The sequence below is a fragment of the Barbus barbus genome (genome assembly GCF_936440315.1).
Source record: "Barbus barbus genome assembly, chromosome: 11".
NCBI lineage: Eukaryota > Metazoa > Chordata > Actinopteri > Cypriniformes > Cyprinidae > Barbus > Barbus barbus.
In genome coordinates this window covers 12,761,818-12,783,617 of record NC_136739.1, presented here as the reverse complement: position 1 = coordinate 12,783,617, position 21,800 = coordinate 12,761,818, and the positions used below count along the sequence as shown (strand labels likewise).

At 39.0% G+C, this 21,800-nt stretch overlaps 1 protein-coding gene across 2 annotated transcripts in view; it reads left to right on the top strand.

Annotated features, from left to right (window-relative positions):
• The first annotated feature begins 1,245 nt into the window (after positions 1-1,245).
• Positions 1,246-21,800, top strand: part of actr5 (actin related protein 5) — a 37,026-nt gene continuing 16,471 nt past the window's right edge. The window contains exons 1-2 of one of the 2 annotated variants that reach the window (XM_079427954.1): positions 1,246-2,206; positions 16,360-16,598. In XM_079427954.1, coding sequence (XP_079284080.1) covers positions 1,787-2,206; positions 16,360-16,598 — 659 coding nt within the window. In that variant the 5' untranslated portion in view covers positions 1,246-1,786. The remainder of the gene's footprint in view (positions 2,207-16,359; positions 16,599-21,800) is intronic. The other variant, XM_079427955.1, reaches the window with a different exon arrangement.

Sequence of the window (21,800 nt, the reverse complement as noted above, 5' to 3'; positions counted from 1 at the left end):
TCCACAACAGGTGGCGCCAAAAACGCATAAACCATGAAATATGTAATGTAATGTGTGCTGTAAAGATCGCGAGTGAAAACAAAAGAAAAAGAAAAGCTTACAGCGGCATGAGTCGTGACTGTCATGTTAGCCTGATGGGAACAAACTTCCTCTGTAAGTGATTTTAAAACATAAGACAGTACCAGATTTGACGACTGCAATAAGATTTCACTTCTACTGCTAATAAAATTTTGGTAGGCTACTATGAGATGGATAGCCTGAATGTTATATAATTCAGATGGGCTACCTGTTATTTTTATGGTATATCAAAAAGTGTATATTTTTAATTGTCGTTGTTGGTACATTTTTAACCAGTATTTACCATACTTTCAAAACAAAAATGAAAATAGGAAAAATATGCAATATGAAAATAATATAAGAAAAAATGTGTTTTACAGAGAGAGAGAGAGAGAAAAAAAGAAAGGTTTTCAAAAAGACTTTTTCCAAAAGGTAGGCTACATCTGGAAAAAGGGGGGTCGTCTTATATTCGGGTCAATAGGGTACTTGGCCTCGGTCTTGGCTAATCACCGTCATGGCATAAAACATAAAAACAAAAAAAGAGCAATTCTGGCTCCACCGATCCTTTCAGGATGGAAGCTCTCCTCTGGCACCGTTGCTATGCGACAGGAGCGGCAATCGGGAACACCTGGTGGAAATCCTGCGAAGGATCCTAAATGAGTGGGTGCTTCTCAATATCCCTCCTCGCTTCCTCACTCCTCCGTCCTCCATCCTATGACCCGGAAACCGATCGAGCTTAGCCATCTTGAAGGACATCTCAATTCTCTAATTGCACCGTAAGGAGGCGAGGAACGAGGAGTGAGGAGCCTTCCAAAGGAGCTATGAGCGAGGATACACAGGTGTATCCTATGCGGAAGTCTTTTTCATCGAAAAACCTGACGCACGTGTAAATGCTCCTCCCCCTTCTCATCTGTTGTTATAATTTTTAATTTATATTTTACCTTTGCAATTTAAATAAACCATACATGTCATATATTTCAACAGGGCATCTTGCTTTATTAATGTTTATTTTGAAAGTCTTAAAAAACAAACTTTAACAACATAAGGGCAGATCCATTTTGCGCAGCTGATGACGCTCTAAAGTGATGCTAAAGGGAGCGAGGATATATAATTTCACTTGATTCAATTCCTCCATCCTCGCGTCTTTTATGTGCATCCTTCCCTCGTATCCTGAAGGGGTGGAGCTAAGATGCGAGGAAAGGACGTAAGGAAAGGAAACGAGGATGCACAAATAAGAATTGAGAAGCACCCAGTGTCTCGTGCACATCGGAGGGTCCTTCGTGCACTTCGGAGGCGTGGCCTTCCAAGTCCGTGGACTTCGAAGTGTGTACACTTAACTTTGGGACACAGCTATTGGGACACAGCACGTCCATGGCCGTTTCTCAAAAGGAAGGCTGAATCCTTCGGAGGTCGCATTTGTAGGCTGCATACGTCATAAAGAAGATCTCATTTTAGAATATTAACAGTTATAAATTTGACCATTATTCTTAGTTACGCGTAAATTGCTGTAATATGCTTATGACTCGCGAATATAATGCTTAGTTAACTGAAATAAACCAGGCTTGATGACGTATGCAGCCTGCAAATGCAACCTCCGGAGGATGCAGCCTTCCGTTTGAGAAACGGCCTACACCTACATCTATGCGTTAAACATCAAGGAAGAAGAAGAAGAAAATGCCCCTGAACTACAGGTGGCGATAATGAGTTGTCTACACAAACGACGTAGTGGATGGTGACGAAGAAGACAGAGTTGAGCGCTCGTTTGTTGTTTAGTACCATGAGTAATAAACGCAGCGTTTACACTTTTGAGGATTATACATGTTCGCCCGATCCAGTATTCACAGTGGAGAGGGAATGTCTGGAGCCATGTCCGGCACCGATAGTACTAGATAACGGCTCGTTCCAGTGTCGCGCGGGTTGGGCGTGTGGGGTTTCTCAGTTGGATCAGCCGCGGCTCGTGTTCAGGTCTGTAGTGGCGCGCAGCAGAGGAGCCGCTCGCAGTGACGCGCACGTGGGAAATGACATCCCAAACCTGGAACCGCTGCGCTGGACTTTCAAGAGCGCGTTTGACCGCAACTTGGTGGTAAACTTTGACATACAGGAGCTCATCTTTGATTACGCCTTCATGCACCTCGGAATAAGCACCCAGGTAATCTGTCTGTCCATACGCGATTTGCAAAATATAGAAAGCGTTTTGTGTATATGCATACATCCACACATGCACGTTTGTGTACTATGATGAGAGATGAGACTATGAGGTGGATGAAGGATTTGCAGAGATAAACAGTTGGAGATGTTTTTGTCAAGTAGGTTTTTTTTTTGTACATCACAAACAGTTACAATACTTCTGAGCCAGGTCTTCAGCCTCTTGCGATGAAACTTTATGCCCCAGCATATGGAGGACCAAACCTACCGAAATAAATAAATACATAAATAAATGTAATAATAGGAAAATAAATAAATAAATAAATGACTTGATAAAATAGACTTGGTCGGCATTGCTGGGAACGCTCACAAAATCGTCATATCCGTTTATGCCGTGGGGGAAACAAACCATTCGAATTAATGCGCGGAGACCGGGGGCGGACTGGCCATCGGGAGCACCGGGAGAATTCCCTGTGGCCTTGCAGCCAATTTGGCCCGCTGCTCTACATGTTTTTGTTTTTGTTGCCTTCCGAATGTACTAACGTGATTATTTCCGAATCCGCCATTCAATAATAAATTATGGCACCATGGTTTAATTAATAAACCTTGGCAACCACAAATTAACAATGGTTTTACACCATATAGTTCACCATGGTATTTGTAGTAAAACTCTGGTTATGCAATTGGTAATCATTCTGCCAAAAAAAAAAAAGACATTGTTACTTTTACCATAGGCCTAATAGTACCATGGTTAATTTTCCTTATAGGACAAGACATGACCCATGATAATGCAAAAACATGTTCAGTGTTAATATTTTTTTCTATAAATATATATATATATATATATATATATATATATATATATATATATATGTATATGTGTGTGTATATATATACAGGATGTAGCTATTATTGTACCAATTAAGTAAGATAAAACAATAACATATGGTCCTAATGTAATATTTTTTCCTAAAATAAAAGTATACTATGTGCAAACAAATTATAATGATGAGGTTGTTTTGCAACAAGGTGGAGATGTGTTGAGGAAACAAAATAGTGAAAAAAGTAAACATACACATAAGGGACAGAGAGATGTCAGGGAAAATTAAGGGAATAAAAAGGAAAATGGAAGTTCAATATGAAGGTAAATTTGGTGCAAAACAACTGAGCGTCCGTGACAGCAGAATTTGTAGAAGTAGAGAATAGCCACACATGTGTATCAGTAAACTTGAAGCCACAGACAAAAGTCGCAAACTTGTAGATTTTTTTTCTCTCTCCCACAAACACAACACAATAGTTACACCTTCTCGAATCCTTCATTGCAGATACACAAATCAAGAAACTCGTACGCTCACATGTTTTGCTATTATTGCTGCAGTGAATATGGTGCAAAACACATTCACACACCTGCATCAAAAAATGTGAAGTCGCGGACTAATTTTATGCATCTGCAAATCAGTATGTGAATTCTTGCAATGAGATTTGCACACTTGTAGAATGTTTTCTTACATATATATATTTTATTTTTTTTTCTTGGATGCTTTTTCGAACACAAACGCAAGTACATAACGACAACGGCTTGAATCTGCTGCTACGAGTCTTAACACTGTTTTTCACCTGCAAATCTGCATATCTGTGTGACAAATGCAGCAAAAGTGATTTGTGCATCTGTAGAGGCAACAGCGAGCACTCTTTAGAGATCAGAGGATTTTGTCTAGCTAGTTTGGGCACCTATCAGCAGGGAGGAAAAAAAAAACTTCCGGAGCGGAGAGCGGCAAACAATAAAGGTTTTTTTCTTTCTTTTTCTGAAATCACTCACCGTTATACTGTACAGTATATTTGTTTATAGATTAAATATTAAATGAGTTTAGCTCCAACCCTGATAAAAACTCACCTACCTGTAGCCTTCTTGTAGTCCTAATCAGTGTTGTGGGGCAGTCGTGGCCTAATGGATAGAGAGTTGGACTTGTAACCCGAAGGTTGTGGGTTCGAGTCTCAGGTCCGGCAGGGATTGTAGGTGGGGGAGTGAATAACCAACACTCTCTCCACCCTCAATACCACGACTGAGGTGAGACCCTTGAGTAAGGCACCAAAACCCCCAACTGCTCCCTGGGCGCCGCAGCATTGGCTGCCCACTGCTCCGAGTGTATGTTCACTACTGTGTGTACACTTGGATGGGTTAAATGCAGACCACAAATTCCGAGTATGGGTCACCATACTTGGCCCCACACCTCTTCCCTTTCCTTTCCCTATGTTACTTTTTGCAGTAACTAGTAGTGTAACTAATTACTAATAAGATTTCAGTAATGATATTATTTTTTTTTCTTATAATATTACAGTTACTATCCATAAAACAGCATAGTTACTTAGTTACTTTTGATGCCTCAACCCCGCTGGTTTAAAATCAAACAATCAAATAATTCCTGGATTTATTTTCATAATTTTCACGACCCGCACATGCATGCGTGATGTGATGGAAAAGCTTGCATTCAGCAGATGGAAATATTGCATTATATTGATTTTGTCGGGAAAAAAAGATGATCTGAATACTGTTGTGTAAATTTTGGCTTTACTTTACTCTGGCATGGCGCCGATGATGCCAGCTATTGTGCGTTGCTCTTCAGTTTTCGTATTGTTTTTGTTTGTTTTTCCTGTTTTTTGTTTTTCAAGTAAGATCAGTTTTACCAGGGATGATCTGCTGAACATTCGGCAGAACACACCACAAAATCTTCTACCGGTTTTTGATTTTTCGGACGTTTTGCTGGACATTGTAGTTGGCGGAGCCGTAGCTCTGGTCAAACGCTACAGGAGGTGCAGACGGGGGAAGAGAGCCGGAGCGCTCGTGAAACTTCGTCAGCGCGGATTTCGAACGGCGTTGCCTAGCATCCATGTGGCGAATCTCCGCTCTCTACCCAACAAAACGGACGAACTCCTTCTGCTCTCCCGGACAAACAAGGATTTTTCTAACTCTGCTGCTTTTTGTTTCACGGAAACCTGGCTGAATGGCAACATATCGGACAGCGTGCCTCATCTGCCTAATTATCAGCTGATCAGAGCAGATCGGGACACGGAATCAACGGGGAAACCGCACGGCGGTGGGACGTGCTTTTACATCAATGAGAGGTGGTGTACAGATGTAACTGTGTTAAAGAAGATATGCTGTTCAGATCTAGAAATGATCTTCATTAACTGAAAGCCGTTCTATTCGCCGCGGGAGTTCTACTCGTTCATTCTCGTGAGTGTCTACATTCCACCGCAAGCGCACGTGAGCACAGCTTTACAGAAACTCACTGATCTGATCACAGAGAGTGAGCAACAACACCCGGACTCTGTTTTAATCATTCTCGGGGACTTTAATAAAGCAAATCTCTCCGGGGACTTTAATAAAGCAAATCTCTCCCGTGAACTGCCAAAATACAGACAGCACATCACATGTCCCACCAGAGACAGTAATATATTGGATCACTGTTACACAACAATAAAGGAGGCATATCACTCTGTTCCACGAGCAGCTTTAGGACTCTCTGATCACTGTTTGGTTCATCTTATTCCGTCCTACAGGCAGAAACTTAAATCTGCAAAGCCTGTATTAAGATCTGTTAAAAGATGGACTAACGAAACAGAGTGGGATCTACAAGCCTGTTTCGACCTGACTGATTGGACTGTTTTTGAAGCTGCTGCAAATGATCTGGACGAGCTCACAGAGACTGTAACATCTTATATCAGTTTCTGTGAGGACATGTGCATTCCTACCAGGACTCATCTATTCTACAACAATGACAAACCATGGTTCACTGCCAAACTCAGACAGCTCCGTCAGGCCAAAGAAGATGCTCACAGAAAGGGGGATAAAGTCTTGTACAAACAGGCCAAATACACACTGGAAAAGGAGATCAGAATGGCAAAGAGGAATTATTCTGACAAGCTCAGGAACAAATTCTCTTCCAGTGATCCTGCTTCAGTGTGGATAGGAATGAAGGATATCACCAGCTACAAGACACCATCCCCCAGCACTCTGGAGAATCAACACCTGGCAGACGACTTAAACAAGTTCTTTTGTCGTTTTGAACGATCACCCCACACCCGCCCAGAACACCTCTTCACACAACCATTCACACCTCCAGCAACCCCTCTCTCCCCACACCTACAATTCAAATCAGTGAAGATGATGTGTGCCAGGTCTTCAGGAAGAACAAAAGGAAAGCACCTGGTCCAGACGGTGTGTCACCAGCCTGCCTAAAAATCTGTGCTGATCAGCTGGCCCCCATCTTCACACAGATCTTCAATAGATCACTGGAGCTGTGTGAAGTCCCCTCATGCTTCAAACGCTCCACCATCATCCCCGTCCCAAAGAAACCCAAAATTACTGGACCTAATGACTACAGACCTGTGGCTCTAACGTCTGTAGCCATGAAATAATTTGAAAGACTGGTTTTGTCTTATCTCAAGGACATCACTGGACCCTTACTGGACCCCCTGCAGTTTGCCTACAGAGCAAACAGGTCTGTAGATGATGCAGTCAACATGGGACTGCACTTCATCCTGCAACATCTGGACAGAATGTCAGGGACAGGGACTTATGTGAGGATCCTGTTTGTGGACTTCAGCTCCGCTTTTAAAACCATCATCACGGAAACCCTTCAAAATAAACTAACCCAGCTCTCCGTCCCCACCTCCATCTGCCAGTGGATCAACAGCTTCCTGACAGACAGACAGCAGTTAGTAAAGCTTGGTAATTTCACATCCAGCACTCGAACCATCAGCACTGGAGCTCCTCAGGGCTGCGTTCTCTCCCCATTGCTCTTCTCCCTCTACACCAACGACTGCACATCTAAGGACCCCTCTGTCAAGCTCCTGAAGTTTGCAGACGACACCACACTGATCGGCCTCATCCAGGACGGTGACGAGTCTGCTTACAGACAGGAGGTTGAGGAGCTATCTGTCTGGTGCAGTCTTAACAACCTGGAGCTTAACACGCTCAAAACTGTGGAGATGATTGTGGACTTCAGGAGAAACCCCCCTGCACTCCCCCCACTCACCATCATGAACAGCACTGTGACTGCAGTGGAGTCATTCAGATTCCTGGGCACCACCATCTCTCAGGACCTGAAGTGGGACATTCACATTGACTCCATTGGCAGGAAGGCCCAGCAGAGGTTGTACTTTCTTCGCCAGCTGAGGAAGTTCAACCTGCCACAGGACTTACTGAAACAGTTCTACTCCGCCATCATCGAATCCATCCTCTGCACCTCAATAACTGTCTGGTTCAGCTCAGCTACCAAATCTGACCTCAGAAGACTACGGAGGGTAGTCCGGACTGCTGAGCGAATCATTGGTACAACCCTCCCCACTCTCCAAGAACTGTACTCATCCAGAATGAGCAAAAGGGCTGGCAAAATCACTCTGGACCCCTCACATCCAGCACACAACCTCTTTGAACTGTTACCGTCTGGTCGACGCTACAGAGCTCTGTGCACCAGAATGACCAGACACAGGAACAGTTTCTTCCCTCAGTCAATACATCTCATGAACACTCAATAATAAACGTGGAACACACAACTAATACATTATCCATTCACCACACTCACTTATTTTATTTTTATTTTTCTCATTTCTAATTTGCACATACTTGATCTGTACATACATAGTTGTCTATATTATATATTGTTTTTTTTGTTTGTTTTTTTTTGCTGCTTTGTACATTGGTTATTGGCTATTTTTTGTTATTTTGTTTTTATTACCTGTGTCCTGTCCTGTTACTGTCTTTCTGTTGCACTGTGGAGCTTCTGTCACTACAACAAATTCCTTGTATGTGTAAACATACTTGGCCAATAAAGCTCATTCTGATTCTGATTCTGGCATTACATCCCTCTGATCAGCATTTGGTACATTATATTACTGTAATTAAAAATCTTCTGAAAAATCAAACAGTTTCTTACAAACTTATGTCATTTGATAAAATACATAATGAAATGTATAAGTAATGGAGAACTTACAATTAGCTTAAAGCTACACATGACAATTAATGAGATTGATAGTAACATTCAAGTAGAAGTGTTGTATTAATCACTATTGAGTGTTTGTAATAACTTCTGACTGCGATCCAATGTGGACTTTGGTCAAATGATGAGGCAGAAATATGTTATTAGTAACATTCTAGAAGAATTTTATGCGGACGATACACAGTTACAACTTCTGTTGGGCTTGAAGAAACAGTAATGTAACTAGTAGTGCAACTAATTACTGTTGCCAGGAAGTAATAAGTAAAGTAAAAATATTACGTTTGAAAGGAGTAACTAGTAATGAGTAATATATTACATTCTTTGAGTAACTAGCCCAACACTGGTCCTAATTAAGTTATCTGGTAGAGGTGTGTTTGATTAGAGTTAAAGCTAAACTGCAGGACAGTGCCCTCCAGTACCAAGTTTGCCCATCCCTGCTTCAACTCACAAAGAGGCTTCATAAAAGTTAAACCCGTTAATTACATAGATTATTATGAGAGTGTCATTTACAAGATGATTAAATATATTTGTTAAAATATTTAAAAAATTATAAACAAATGTACAGTATAACAGTGAGTGATTTCAGAAAAATAAAGAAAATGTACCTTTATTGGTATTTGCTGCTGTCTGCTCCAGAAGATGCTCGCAGTTTTTATGATTATTATTTTATTACCCCCTGCTCGTTCGGGTGCCAACGGATAGGCACCTAAACTACACTGTAAAGAGATTGCTGTAAATTTTACAGTAGATGGACATATTACAGTATTCTCATTTAAAATATTATTCCTGTATTGTCAATATTAGTACTGTTCAGTTTATTTTCATTTTTTACCTGTATAAAACAATCTAATTGCAGTACAACAATATATGACATATTATTTTTACAACCCCATAAAGATCACAATAACACATCAGCATTTGTCTTTATAATATTTTTTAATTGTTGAACTTGTTCTTTTTAAAAATACAAATTACAAATCTTCATCTCTAGCATGCGCTAGCTGAAAAAGGGCATCACCAGCATGGCAAAACAACGGAAGTTCTAAGCGGCCATGCATTATTATAATTTTTCTCGTGATCACGACTTAATTTTCTCGTGATCTCGACATAACAAAAGTTGTTTTGTCGTTATCACGACTTAATTTTCTCTGTGTATTCGGCATGAGAAAATGCTATAGAAGCAGCATCATCGCAGCATCATGGATGATCGTATTCGCTTTTACTTTGATCAGGGACTCACTCAAACTGAAATAATAAAAATAAAAATATGGTATAAGTACCATCCCAAATACTGAAGGTGTTGTGTGTGTGTGACCGACTACATTGATCCATGATAGAATACTTGTCATGCATATTCATACTCGGACATTTTAGCTCTGTGTCTGTCAGTGATTGACGACTTACACATAAGTGTTCGACACTTGAGAAGGAGGCTGTCGGGTCTGCTAATTTATCGTCGAAGACAATATAGCGACCCTGATTTTCTCACGATAGCTACAATTACGTCGTGAGAAAACGGTTTTTAGGTTGAGATCAACAACTTTCATTATGTCCAGATAACCACAAAACAAATTTTGTTATGTCGAGATCATGAGAAAATTAAGTCGTGATAACGACAAAACAACTTTCGTTATGTCGAGATCACAAGAAAATTAAGTCGTGATCACGAGAAAACAAGACAGAAAAATTATAATAATGCATGGCCGCTTAGAACTTCCGTACAAAACAGATTTCACAGAAATAAAATACAGTAAAAATTTGTTTGAGGTGTGGTGTTAAATTTCAGTAATTTTGGCAAAGTTGACAAGCTCTCTGATGAGAAACACCACGAGGGGATTCAGGCTGATGCTTTGTCTTTGCGCACTCTTTCCAGAATTCCATCGGATCTGTGACTCTGAATGGCATTTGGTGCCACCAGGTTTGACTCTCAGAATGAACCTGCAAGCAAAAGGAGAAAAAAAAAATCAAAAGTGTTTACAGAATTTGCCCTAACTGCCAGATTTTGTGCTTTATGCACTTTGAGATTAATTAAAAATACGATATACTCTCTGAATGCACCTACAAGGAAGGTGCATAATTAGTAGATAATCCATCACAAATCAATGAATTTATAATCCATTTCTCATAATGCATTCCTGTAGATCAAACAGTAGATCAAAGTCAAGTCACCATTATTTTATATAGCACTTTTTACAAAGCAAATTGTGTCAAAGCATCTTTACAGTATTAAACAGGGAAATAGTGTGTCGTTCTCCTCTGGCCAGACGAACCAGCAGGTTGTTCCATGCTGCAGCAGAGTCAGATTGTGCAAAGGACTCATCTGGTTCCTGTGGTCTTGTCCCGATGGCCGTCTTGGAGACAGGGTCTTCACTGGGGATTGTGGTGGCTTCTGCCAGTGCTATGAGGAATCATTCTCAGAGTCTTGGGGTTTTGATGCCAGAATTTAGATTTTATTATCAGAGACAATAAAACCGAGAGACCCTGCAGTGAATCTCCCGAATCTGTGTTCGTACCCTCTTAAATACATTTTCTTATACAGCCACACCTTATAGACACAAATACACTTTGACAGACACAGACAATGACGCATACAATAAAACAGACTACACTTACACTCTTCCTGAGTGACCTGTCAGATACTTCCTCTTTCACTGATACACTTCCTCAACACAGTAAAAAAGTAAAACCCAGCAGGAATTTTTGCCTACTCCTTCAGACCTCTGTAATTTATTACAAACCGAGCGGTATCCGCAGGACTTTGCGCGCATCTCTTTTCTTTATCTGTTTAACATTTATTGTTATCCTTCAAGGCCCACTTAACAATAAACACAGACCATTGCATGCAATGTATATCTGCTCAACGTTTATGTCATCCATCAAGGCCCTCTTGACAGTAAACACAGATTTTTGCATGCACATTCTGCCCTTATTCACTGCTATCCATCAAAGGCCCTCTTAACAGTAAAACAGATCTGTGCATGCAATTATTTCTTCTGGAATCAAAACCCCCTTTCTTTTCTTTTTGTTCTTTAAATTTTGAAGAGCAATTTTTAAGAGTTGTTACCACCAAGGGCTAACTGGCAAATAACACAAACTAATTATATAAGGATAAACTGCCTACCTTTTTATTGGCCAATTAATTTGTGTTGCTTGTCAAGTAAGCCCAACATGGTCTTTCACCCTCTGCTCCTTTCCAATCCTGTTTGTGATGCCAATTTGTGGTGGCTTCTGCCAGTGCTATGAGGAATCATTCTCAGAGTCTTGGGGTTTTGATGCCAGAATTTAGATTTTATTATCAGAGACTATAAAACCGAGAGACCCTGCAGTGAATCTCCCGAATCTGTGTTCGTACCCTCTTAAATACAGGTTTTTCCCTAAGGCGTGTTCAATACATTTCCTATATTGTTATTGTTTCTAGGAGACAGTCTCCATCTGTTTCCTAGAGCAGACAATAGGCCCCAATTTATGTTACGTTAAAGGAAGAGACCCTATCGTGTCAAAACAGGATGTGCAGCTTTACCTTAAACTGTACGTCTGCACATTCCATTCTTCTGCAGGCCTCTACACATGCAGGCAGATACAATTTTATAGTAGTAGCATAACTTGATACATAAATGGCAATATTCACATTGATTACATATGAATAATTTGTATTTTGATTAATAAAACTCTTCTACAGGATCAGTCTATGGGGCTCTAGGTGTCCTGGCTGTAGAGGTCATCTCTAGGTGCTGATCCACCATCTGATCTGGATACAGTCTGGATCTGGGTGGCTACGGTGACCTCGGAATAAGAAAGAAACAGACTAATATTAGCGTAGATGCCATTCTTCTAACAATGTAACAAGTACATCAGGTGTTTTGGGAAGTATTCCCGTTTCTGGTTGACCTAATTAATGCAGCCTAACAATCCTTTAACGGATTTGAATTATAGAAATGCGATAGTGTAAAACAGATTTAAACTAGATTTAAACTGACAGAGTGTGTTTGCTTTCCGAACAGTGTTAGGTAGATTGTTCCAGAGCGCTAAATAGGAAAACGATCTCCTGCCCGCAGTTGACTTTGATTTTCTAGGTATTATCAAATGGCCAGAGATTTGAGATTGCAGCGGACGTGAAGGACTATAATGCGATAAGAGCTCACTCAAATATTGAGGTGCCAAACCATTCAGGGCTTTATAGGTAATTAGCAAGATCTTAAAATGTATACCATGTTTAATAGGGAGCTAGTGCAGTGTTGACAGAACCGGGCTAATGTGGTCATACTTCCTGGTTCTAGTAAGAACTCAAACTCCAGCTGGTTCAAAATGCAGCAGCTAGTTTATTAAAAGTGCAGAGCAACCAACCAATAAAGCATTACAATAATCTAGCCTCGAGGTCATGAATGCATGAATTAATGTTTCTGCATTTGACATTGAGAGCATAGATCGTAATTTAGATATATTTTTAAGATGGAAAAATGCAGTTTTACAAATGCTAGAAAAATGTTTTTCGAAGGAAAGATTGCTATCAAAAGTATGCCTAGGTTCCTAACTGATGACGAAGAACTTATAGAGCAGCCATCAAGTATTAGACAGTGATCTAGGTTATTACATGCAAAAGTTTTTGGTCCAATAATTAACACCTGTTTTTCAGAATTTAGCAGTAAGAAATTGCTAATCATCCAGTTTTTGATATCAACTATACATGTCGCGAAGAAATATAGAGCTGGGTATCATCAGCATAACAGTGAAAGCTAACACCATGTTTCCTAATGATATCTCCCAAGGGTAACATGTAAAGCGTGAAAAGTAGCCAAGTACTGAGCCTTGAGGTACTCCATACTGCACTTGTGATTGGTATGAACTATCAAAAGTTCAGAATTCAGACTAATCGGCGCTCAAAACTCTTCTTCTTGAGACGGACACGCTCCAAACCCTCCTCTTGAGAAAAAAAAAAAAAAAAAAAAACTTGATACGCAGCCTAGAGCCTTGTGCAGGACAGTTTTCTTAAGCCCGCTCCCGCCGAGTTTCTGACCATTACCACCTGCTCCCACAACGTGTGTGCCCCGCTCCCGCAAACATTCTAATGTTGTATATAATTTTCGCACATCAGGGAGTCGCTATCAAATCGCATTTGAATGAGCTCTCGCTTTTCACTTTCAATTGCTTGATCACACACACTTCTGTGTAAAGTGAGCACATCTTACAGTTTGTGCATAATTATTAGGCACATTGATATTCTGATCATTTATTTATTTTTTTCCAATCACATTTTACCAATTCCAAACCACATCAATCTTAATAACTACTATTAATTTTGTGTTTATTTATATATAAGTGATATATTGTCCATGAAGGCTGGAAGTGAAAAACTCCTTATATTCATGTGTGCAAAATTATTAAAGGCAGGTTTTCTTTTACATATAAAATGGACCAAAAAATTGATTTAACTCAGACTGAAAAGTCAAAAATTATTAAAAACTAATGCAATACAGAAATTGCAAAGTTAAGGCATGACCTTTATCAGCGAAATGCTCATTGGGTCAGAAAAAAAAAGCAGGTGGCGAAGAAAAGACTCATGTTAACTGCAGAAGAATTAAGAATTAATGTGAAGAATTAGGTGCAAAACCATCAGAAAATGGGATTTACAATAAAAAGTAATTTACAAAATAATTTTGACTTGAGTTTTATTAGTGAGTGACGTCTCTACTGAGAGAGTGTGCAAATTCTTAAAAATGAGAATACGTTGCCGCAGTGGATATTCCAAATCATAGCAACCAAAGCGTCTCCGAAAAACGCTGAGCCACCAAAATGTTCTCAAGCGCCACCAGCTGGCCATTTTCAGAAGAGCGTCTGACATTTTTTTCAGCTGGCTTAAAAACTCTTTGGTGGACACGTTATTGAATATTTATTGTTATTAGTCTTTTTTGCAATTAATGCCAAACCTGAGAAAGTAGACCAAAATATTCCACTGCGTTCCTGGACATGCTGTAATTCATAGGCGGGGATTATGCTAATTGTGTATGAGCGTGTACTATTTATGAATGATTGGAATTCATTAACATACAAGTTTAACTATCATATCTGAAGTTTACGAAGCGTTTGTGAATCCGGAGGAGAGATTTTGGGAAGGTCTGTTTTACCCGCAAATTACTCAGAACATTTCCCCTACTTTGATAATTAAACAGCACTTTAATTTTTTATTTATTTTTATTTTTTTAATCTTTGTTAACCTGCAGTCTGTATTTTAGTCAATGTGAAGTTAAATGCATATAATATGTAATTGAGAGTATTAGAAGCAATTTTAACTAGTATTTCCAGTGTAGACTAGCAGTAGTTAACCAGCTAGTCTTCCACATCCCTAGTTAGAGCAGCCCATACAATATTTATTCTTTGTACATAATTGTCATAAAGTAATAGTAATGTGGGGGAAAAAAAATTACTATAAAGCTAGCACAGGTTAGCATTAGCCCATATTTATTAAAGAAAAAAAAAGTAAATTAATTAATTGTCTGTCTATTTCAGATGAGTTAAACAGTTCAATGTTGTATTATTACTGGGGGTGTAGCTATACAGGGGTGTAAAGCAACTAATTCCAAATACTCTTGTTACTGTAACAAAGTAGTTTTTCTCAGAAGTTTTACTTTTTGAAGTAGTTTACAGATGCTGTTCTTGTGCATGAATACATTTTAAGTGATGCACCTGTACTTTAACTCTGCTATTTCATTCAGTTTGTGGTTGATGCATGCTTTCTTTTTTTAAATGTTATTTTTATCCATCAATGTGATTGGAGTAGAGGTGTGCGATATGACGATTTTAGATAAAAATGTCTCTAAGATCTGCTTTTGAAGAAATATCGTAGTATCGTGCTACAGCACACATTGTCAAATACAGTTCTGGCGCCTCCGTCTCTATATACTGTACAACACGACATACAGCAGTAGAGTTACTCTGACAGGACACTGCACTTATTCACGATCGCAAAAGTACATTATTTGCATACAAGCCTTGCTGGTTAAATGTTTAATTCGCGCGCTGGTCTGACCTGTGCTTTTTCTGAGCCAATACACCTGAAGCACACGCACTAAAAAGCTAACAGCGCCTGATTATTCAAAGTTATCTTTTGCACTAATACTGTCAAAACACACAAGGTTTACATACAGATTCAGTTGGTTATCTCTAAAATGAAAGTAAATAGTTAAGAGAGAAATGGATGCGTGCCTGTATATTAGATACGTGCAGGTCTTAAAGGGACAGGACACTAAACATGCTGTCGACTGTCATTAAAGGGATAGTTCACCCTAAAATTTTATTTCTGTCATTATTTACTCACTGACATGTTGTCCCAAACCTCTATTAATTTCTTGTGCTGAACCCAAAATAAGATATTTTGAAGAATGAGGGTAACCAAACAGTTGCTGGTCCACATTGACTTTGATAGCAGGAAAGAAAAATCCTATGGAAGTCACTGTGGACCAGCAACTGTTTGGTTTTCCACCTTCTTCAAAATAGCATTTATGTTCAGCAGAAGAAACGCATTCAGGTTTAAAACAACTTTTGAGTAAATGATGGTATAAAAATAAAACATTATGACAGAATTGACAGACAGATGACAGAATATTTATTTTGGGGGGAACTATTCATTTTATTCAACTATTCATGTTCACAACGTTAACAAAACAAAACGCAAAGAGAAAAATCACTCACTATTCTTGACTGAAAAACTTTAGTACAGTTGCTTTAGGAATCAGGAATTTATTTTTATATTTGTTCATTCATTCATCTTCAAAGCTCCACTTTGACCTAAGTATCTGCCATGTCTTTTTTTTTTTTTTTGTTACCTTGAAAGGCTTTGTCTTTCTAGTTTGGCTGTAATGCTCAGACAAATTGTAAAACCAAAATAGTAAAACCAACATGTCAGAATCGTGATAAAACCGTGAATCGTGATATTTCTATAAAAAAATCGCGATATGATATTTTTTCCATATCGCCCACCCCTATTGGAAAGGAAAGAGTAATTGGTCTTGTGACTCAAGTCAAATCACAAATAGAAAACTTTAACTGAAGAAGGTGGCACCAACTGCTGCATTTTATCATAAGTAATTTTTTTTTTTTAAAGTTGGCAGTCAAAATTAAATCTGTTCAGAAATGACACGCTTCACCTTTGTGCCCTTAGGGTCACGTGGATCACCCTGTGGTCATCACAGAGCCACCCTCTAACCCACTTCACTGCAGACAGATGATGTCTGAGCTGCTCTTTGAGTGTTACGGAGTGCCACGGGTGGCGTATGGTGTGGACAGTCTATTCAGCTTCTATTATAACAATCTCAGTGATGGAGCAGATCTGCCCTCTACGGGACTTGTCGTGTCATCAGGATATCACTGCTCCCACGTGCTGCCCATCATCAATGGCAGGTATCACAACCCATCACTGTCTTAACTTTCAAATTCTGTCAGTTTAAATGTGTCCCAATTGGGAAGATGAACTGTACAGGGAAGGGAGTGAGGAAGAGCTGGTATTCTCCCCAATCATGTCACCAGTCAAGGCATTTGCAGAGCTTTAACAACACTTTTCAGCCAAATTTACAATTAAAAGGGAACATTACATGCTACTTCAACTTCCTTTTTTTCCCCCAGATAAGATGGTGACAGTTGTAAAATGTTTCTTCGTTCCCAACTCTGAGTGGCTGGCAAGTGTGCAGTAGAACCTTTTAATGCACAGGTCCAAGTCAGTCTAATCACCATTTTATATTAAGTCGAAGCTTTCATTGAGGCACACACTAACACAGGGGTTTTCAACCCAGGGGGGCGCCAGCACCTGTCAAGGGGGGCGCGAGCATCAATTAATTCAGAGACATTGCCTTGAAGATTTATGAATACGAGCTTTCAAATCTTCAGCCATCCGCTAGGGGGCAATCTGACTCCCGCTGACAGTGAGAATGGTGTAAAATGATTTACGGTTAGTCATGTCAGAAATCCAACCACGGATTGGCATGTTGTTATCTCAGAAACAGGCTCAGCCATCACACTGAATCAGGTAAGCTGGTTATATGTTTATGTTTCTTAATGCTATGCACTGGAATCGCAGCAAACAATATGTGAATGATGTTCGCACACTTTGGGCTCGCGGGGCGGGGGGTTGAGGGGGGCGCGAGTGAAATTAGACAAACTTGGGGGGGCGCATGTCCTAAAAGGTTGAAAACCCCTGCACTAACACATTGCACTGCGCACACAGAAACATCTAGGAGCACAGAAACTTGTTGTCAGCACTGCCCCGTGACTTTTATTAAAGGGGTCATATGACGTTGCTAAAAAGAACATTATTTGGTGTAATGCAATGTGTTTGTGGTTTAAGGTTAAAAAACACATTTTCCACATACTGTTCATTATTGTGGCTCCTCTATGCCCCACCTTTCTGAAACGCGTAGATTTTTACAAAGCTCATCGTTCTGAGAAGTGAGGCCTGCTCTGATTGGCCAGCTATCCAGTGCGTTGTGATGCCGTGTCCCGGTGTGATGACACAAAAACAATAAATCCCATTATAAACTAAGTATTTGTTGCATCCAGTAGGGACATAATTACTGATTATAATGAGTTATACTGTCTTTTAACGCGTCACGTTGCGTCACGCTGCGTAAACATTACCATGTCTGCATTTGTGATCGGAGAAACGACAAATAACAAGCACTACTCTACACTGCTCAAAACTTGTTTGAATAGTCAGTATCAGAAACATACCTACAGGCTGTGAGTCATAAGTGTCAGACTGTCCTTGCAAAATTGGAATTGCCCCACTTTATAGAAACAGCCTGTGTGCAAGCCAGCATTGTAGGCTAACGTTACTCTTCAAGGTTCAGGAAATAATCCTCCGTAAAATGCACTGCACAGTGCACACATTCTAATATTTGGGTTGAACTGTTCTGGAACAGTGTTGTAAATACAACTTAGCCACTGATTTCTAGTTGTGTCCCCTTTTGGAAGCCCAAACAAAGTACTTTCACAACGAAACACAGCGTCTCGGTACATGGCACCGGTGGCAGCAACAATACTACAGCAAGAATAGTTCGGCCTTCTTTCATTGCATATACATTTGGGCGGTGTTTTGCAAATCTTCCCACACCGTAACATAGACATGTGGGGGCGTATTTAAATGAGCCGTCTTAGGTGGGCGTGGCACAGTCTTAACTTTCATATAGAATATCTCTTTGGTTTTGAGACTTCAGGGATCTTATCTATGCACAAACAGCTTGTAACACTCCAAAGAGAAAGGACAACTTGAAATCGCATGATATGACCCCTTTAATATAATTTTATTAATATAATGCTAGATCTCTGCTGTGTGTCATGTGGTTCTTTGCCTCCACGTCATGCATTAAAATCATTTAATGCACAGCTAGCCATAGATTACATAAATGACAAAAGAATTGTTTTGTATTGTTAGTGAACCGTTAGTTTTAGGGATGTCCTGAGCCAATCAAGCATTTTTCTCCTAAGCCCGATCCTTATTTTATGTCAGCTGTCATGTTGGTGACATGCAGTTGGTGGCAGTATTCGCCTTCCAGTAGATTTGCCAACCACTATTAAAAGGAAAAGATGCTCAAATGTGTGTGTTCAGCCACCATTAAAACCAAAGGAAGAAGAAATGTGTATCATTTATCGTTTACTTTTATCTGCCGTCAGACTATCTGAGATGCCATTGCCATAAAGCATTGCTATGAGTTGCGTCTTGCTTTGGATATGACTGGCATTCTGACACTGCATGCTTCATGTTTTCTAACCATATCTCCACTTTTTTTACCGTTGTAGCAATTTTTCTGCTTATTGTATTTATAAAATACAAAAAAAATTACATCAGTAGTCCCATATTCTACAAATGTCTTTATACAGTAAAAAAATAAATACATAGAGAAAGTGTATATTGCACACACACACACATTACTTTTACTCTCTGCATAGCTCTGCATACATTGGATTGATTTTAATGTCTTTAATGTACTTGAATTGTGCATCAAACACTAGGAATATACAAGTATTAGCTAGGGCTGGATCAGAATATTTGAATATTCGTTCGGTGGGTTGGCATTCGATTTTTAAATTTTGAGATTCAAATATTCTTTTTTTTTTATTCTTTTAAAAAATATTTTATCTCGAACAACTGGCATCCCCTGCGAAACGGTTCTCATTCGCGCTTGAATATGAATCGTCCATGAGTGAACGTCATATTTCAGTTCATCTGGAAGAGAAGATAAAAATGCCGAAGACCTCAGCTGTGTGGGAGCACTTTAAATTGAGTGAGGAGAAGACAAAGGCAGCGTGCCAAATATGCGATTTGAAACTGGCCTACCACAACAGCACATCAAGTTTGAGTTCTGTAAGTAGTACGCCTGTAGTATATTGTTGGTGTAAAAAAACTAGCTGCTTTTATCCGCCATGCTAATCAGTAATTTTACATCAATTTTACATTTAACATATTAAAATGATTAAAACTCTTATTTTTTAATTAATGATCCATTTATTCCATGTTTTAATTTTAATAGTAAAATTTTGTTTGCCAAAATAGTTTTATTTTCAATAATTTAAAAGAAAAATGAAATTAATGTTTTATGCCTTCATTTGAAAACCAGATACAGAACAGAATTTCTGAGGAAAAAGAAAACATTTCATAAGGCTGTTTTAAGAATAAATTTGAATAAACTAAGTAGTTTTTATGCATTCAAATAATTAGACATACTACAACATAGAATTTAATAACAATAAAACATATTGTGAAAGAAAATAAAACATCCACTTATGAAAGTGGATAAAGATTTGAAATTTCTTGAAGTCTTTAACAACCTAGAATAAATGAATAGAAATGATGATTCTGTCTGAGCTATGCGTTTTAAAACGAGCACGCACTAGTGTAAACCGAAAACTATTTGAGCTTTATTAAAATTATTTGTACTGATTTATTGTGTTGGCTATATTTTGTTCCTTTGTGCAGTGGCTCAGGAGATGAGTCTTCGAGTCTGTATACATGTCAACAAGCTGAAAAAAATAAAACCAAAGTTTTTTGAGAATGTAATCTTGTTAAAACTATTTTCATAAAATTGGTATCGAAAAAAAGTATCGTTCAGGAACCGCTATCGAACTCAAGGTATCGGTATCGATATCGAACATTTTTGAACGATACCCAGCCCTAATCACCAGTGCAGTATCTGTTCTCGGAGCATATAAGCCCTGCCCACGTGAAGTGCGCTGCTTCCGGCTTGCGCTGTTCTGTAGTTTATTAAATGTTTATTAGTTCTGAACATGTCACGTGTCCATATTGCACCAAAATGCGACACTGCACTCTCTTGGGTCCGCAGCAACACACCTGCCACGTGTGAAGTCGATTGGATGAACGTTTCTTGACATAATAAAAATGTAAACAGACAGACAGACACACAGAGATTCCTGCCTTTATTAGAGAGAAGAATATGTTCAGCCCCCTCCCGCTGAAGCTTCGAATATTCGGTGTTGATTACTACCGAAGCTTCGAAACTCAAAAAATGGTATTCGAACCAGCCTTAGTATTAACCTAGATCGGGACTTGGTGTGGGCAGATACTCAATATTCAATGACTCGGATTGGATCGGGGCACAAAAAACCTGATCGGACATCCCTAGTTGGTTTATTTAAGTATATATTTATTTTTATTTTATTATTATTATTTTAATTTATTTATTTGTTAAATGTAGCAAGAAAGTGAGGTGAGACAGATAAGACTATGGCGGAAGATTTATTTTCAAAACGAAATGCAAAAGCACCTGTTTGGCAATATTTTGGATTTTGAAAAGCCTGTTGACTTTTTTCCGTTTATCTAAGGTGATTTTGGAAGCTTTTTTTAAACATCTGTTTCTTATTTAATTGGTTCCACAGTGTTTGCTGCTTTTCAGTTTTGTGTAAGTTATTTATTTTATATTAGGCATAGCCTGTAGAATGGTGTATTTTGATGTGTTTTGTTAATAAAAGTTCTATGATTTACAGTGCCCTCCATAAGTATTGGAACAGTAAAGACAAAATTCAATTGCAAAAGACAATTTGCAAATATGATTAAAAGATGAATATGAGACAAAACTACAGAATGTCACATTTTATTATTAGCCGTTTCAACATATGTTTTACCAAATAAAAAGAACAGCACTTTTAGAGTTCATCCCATGTGAGCATAAGTATTGGGACAGTTGAACATAAGGCAGATATAAAAGATTAAAAGCTATTATTTAGTTGTAGATCCTTTGCACACAATCACAGCAGTGAGTCTGTGACCCATAGACATCACCAGACTCTTCATTCATCCTTTGAAATGCTTTTCCCAGCTTTTAATGTAGCCAATTCCAATTGTTGCTTGTTTTGGGGAGTTTCTGCCTTTCCTCTCCTCTCCAGCTGGTGAAATTCATGTTCAATCGGATTTAAATCTGGAGATTGACTTGGGCAATCTAAGACTTTCCATTTCTTTGCCCTTATAAATTCCTTGACTGAACTGGCAGGGTGTTTTGGGTCATTGTCCTGATGCAATATGAAGCACTTCCCAATGAATCTGGTGGCATTTTCTTGAATATTGGTAGGCAGGAGGGTTTTGTACTAGGGATGTAA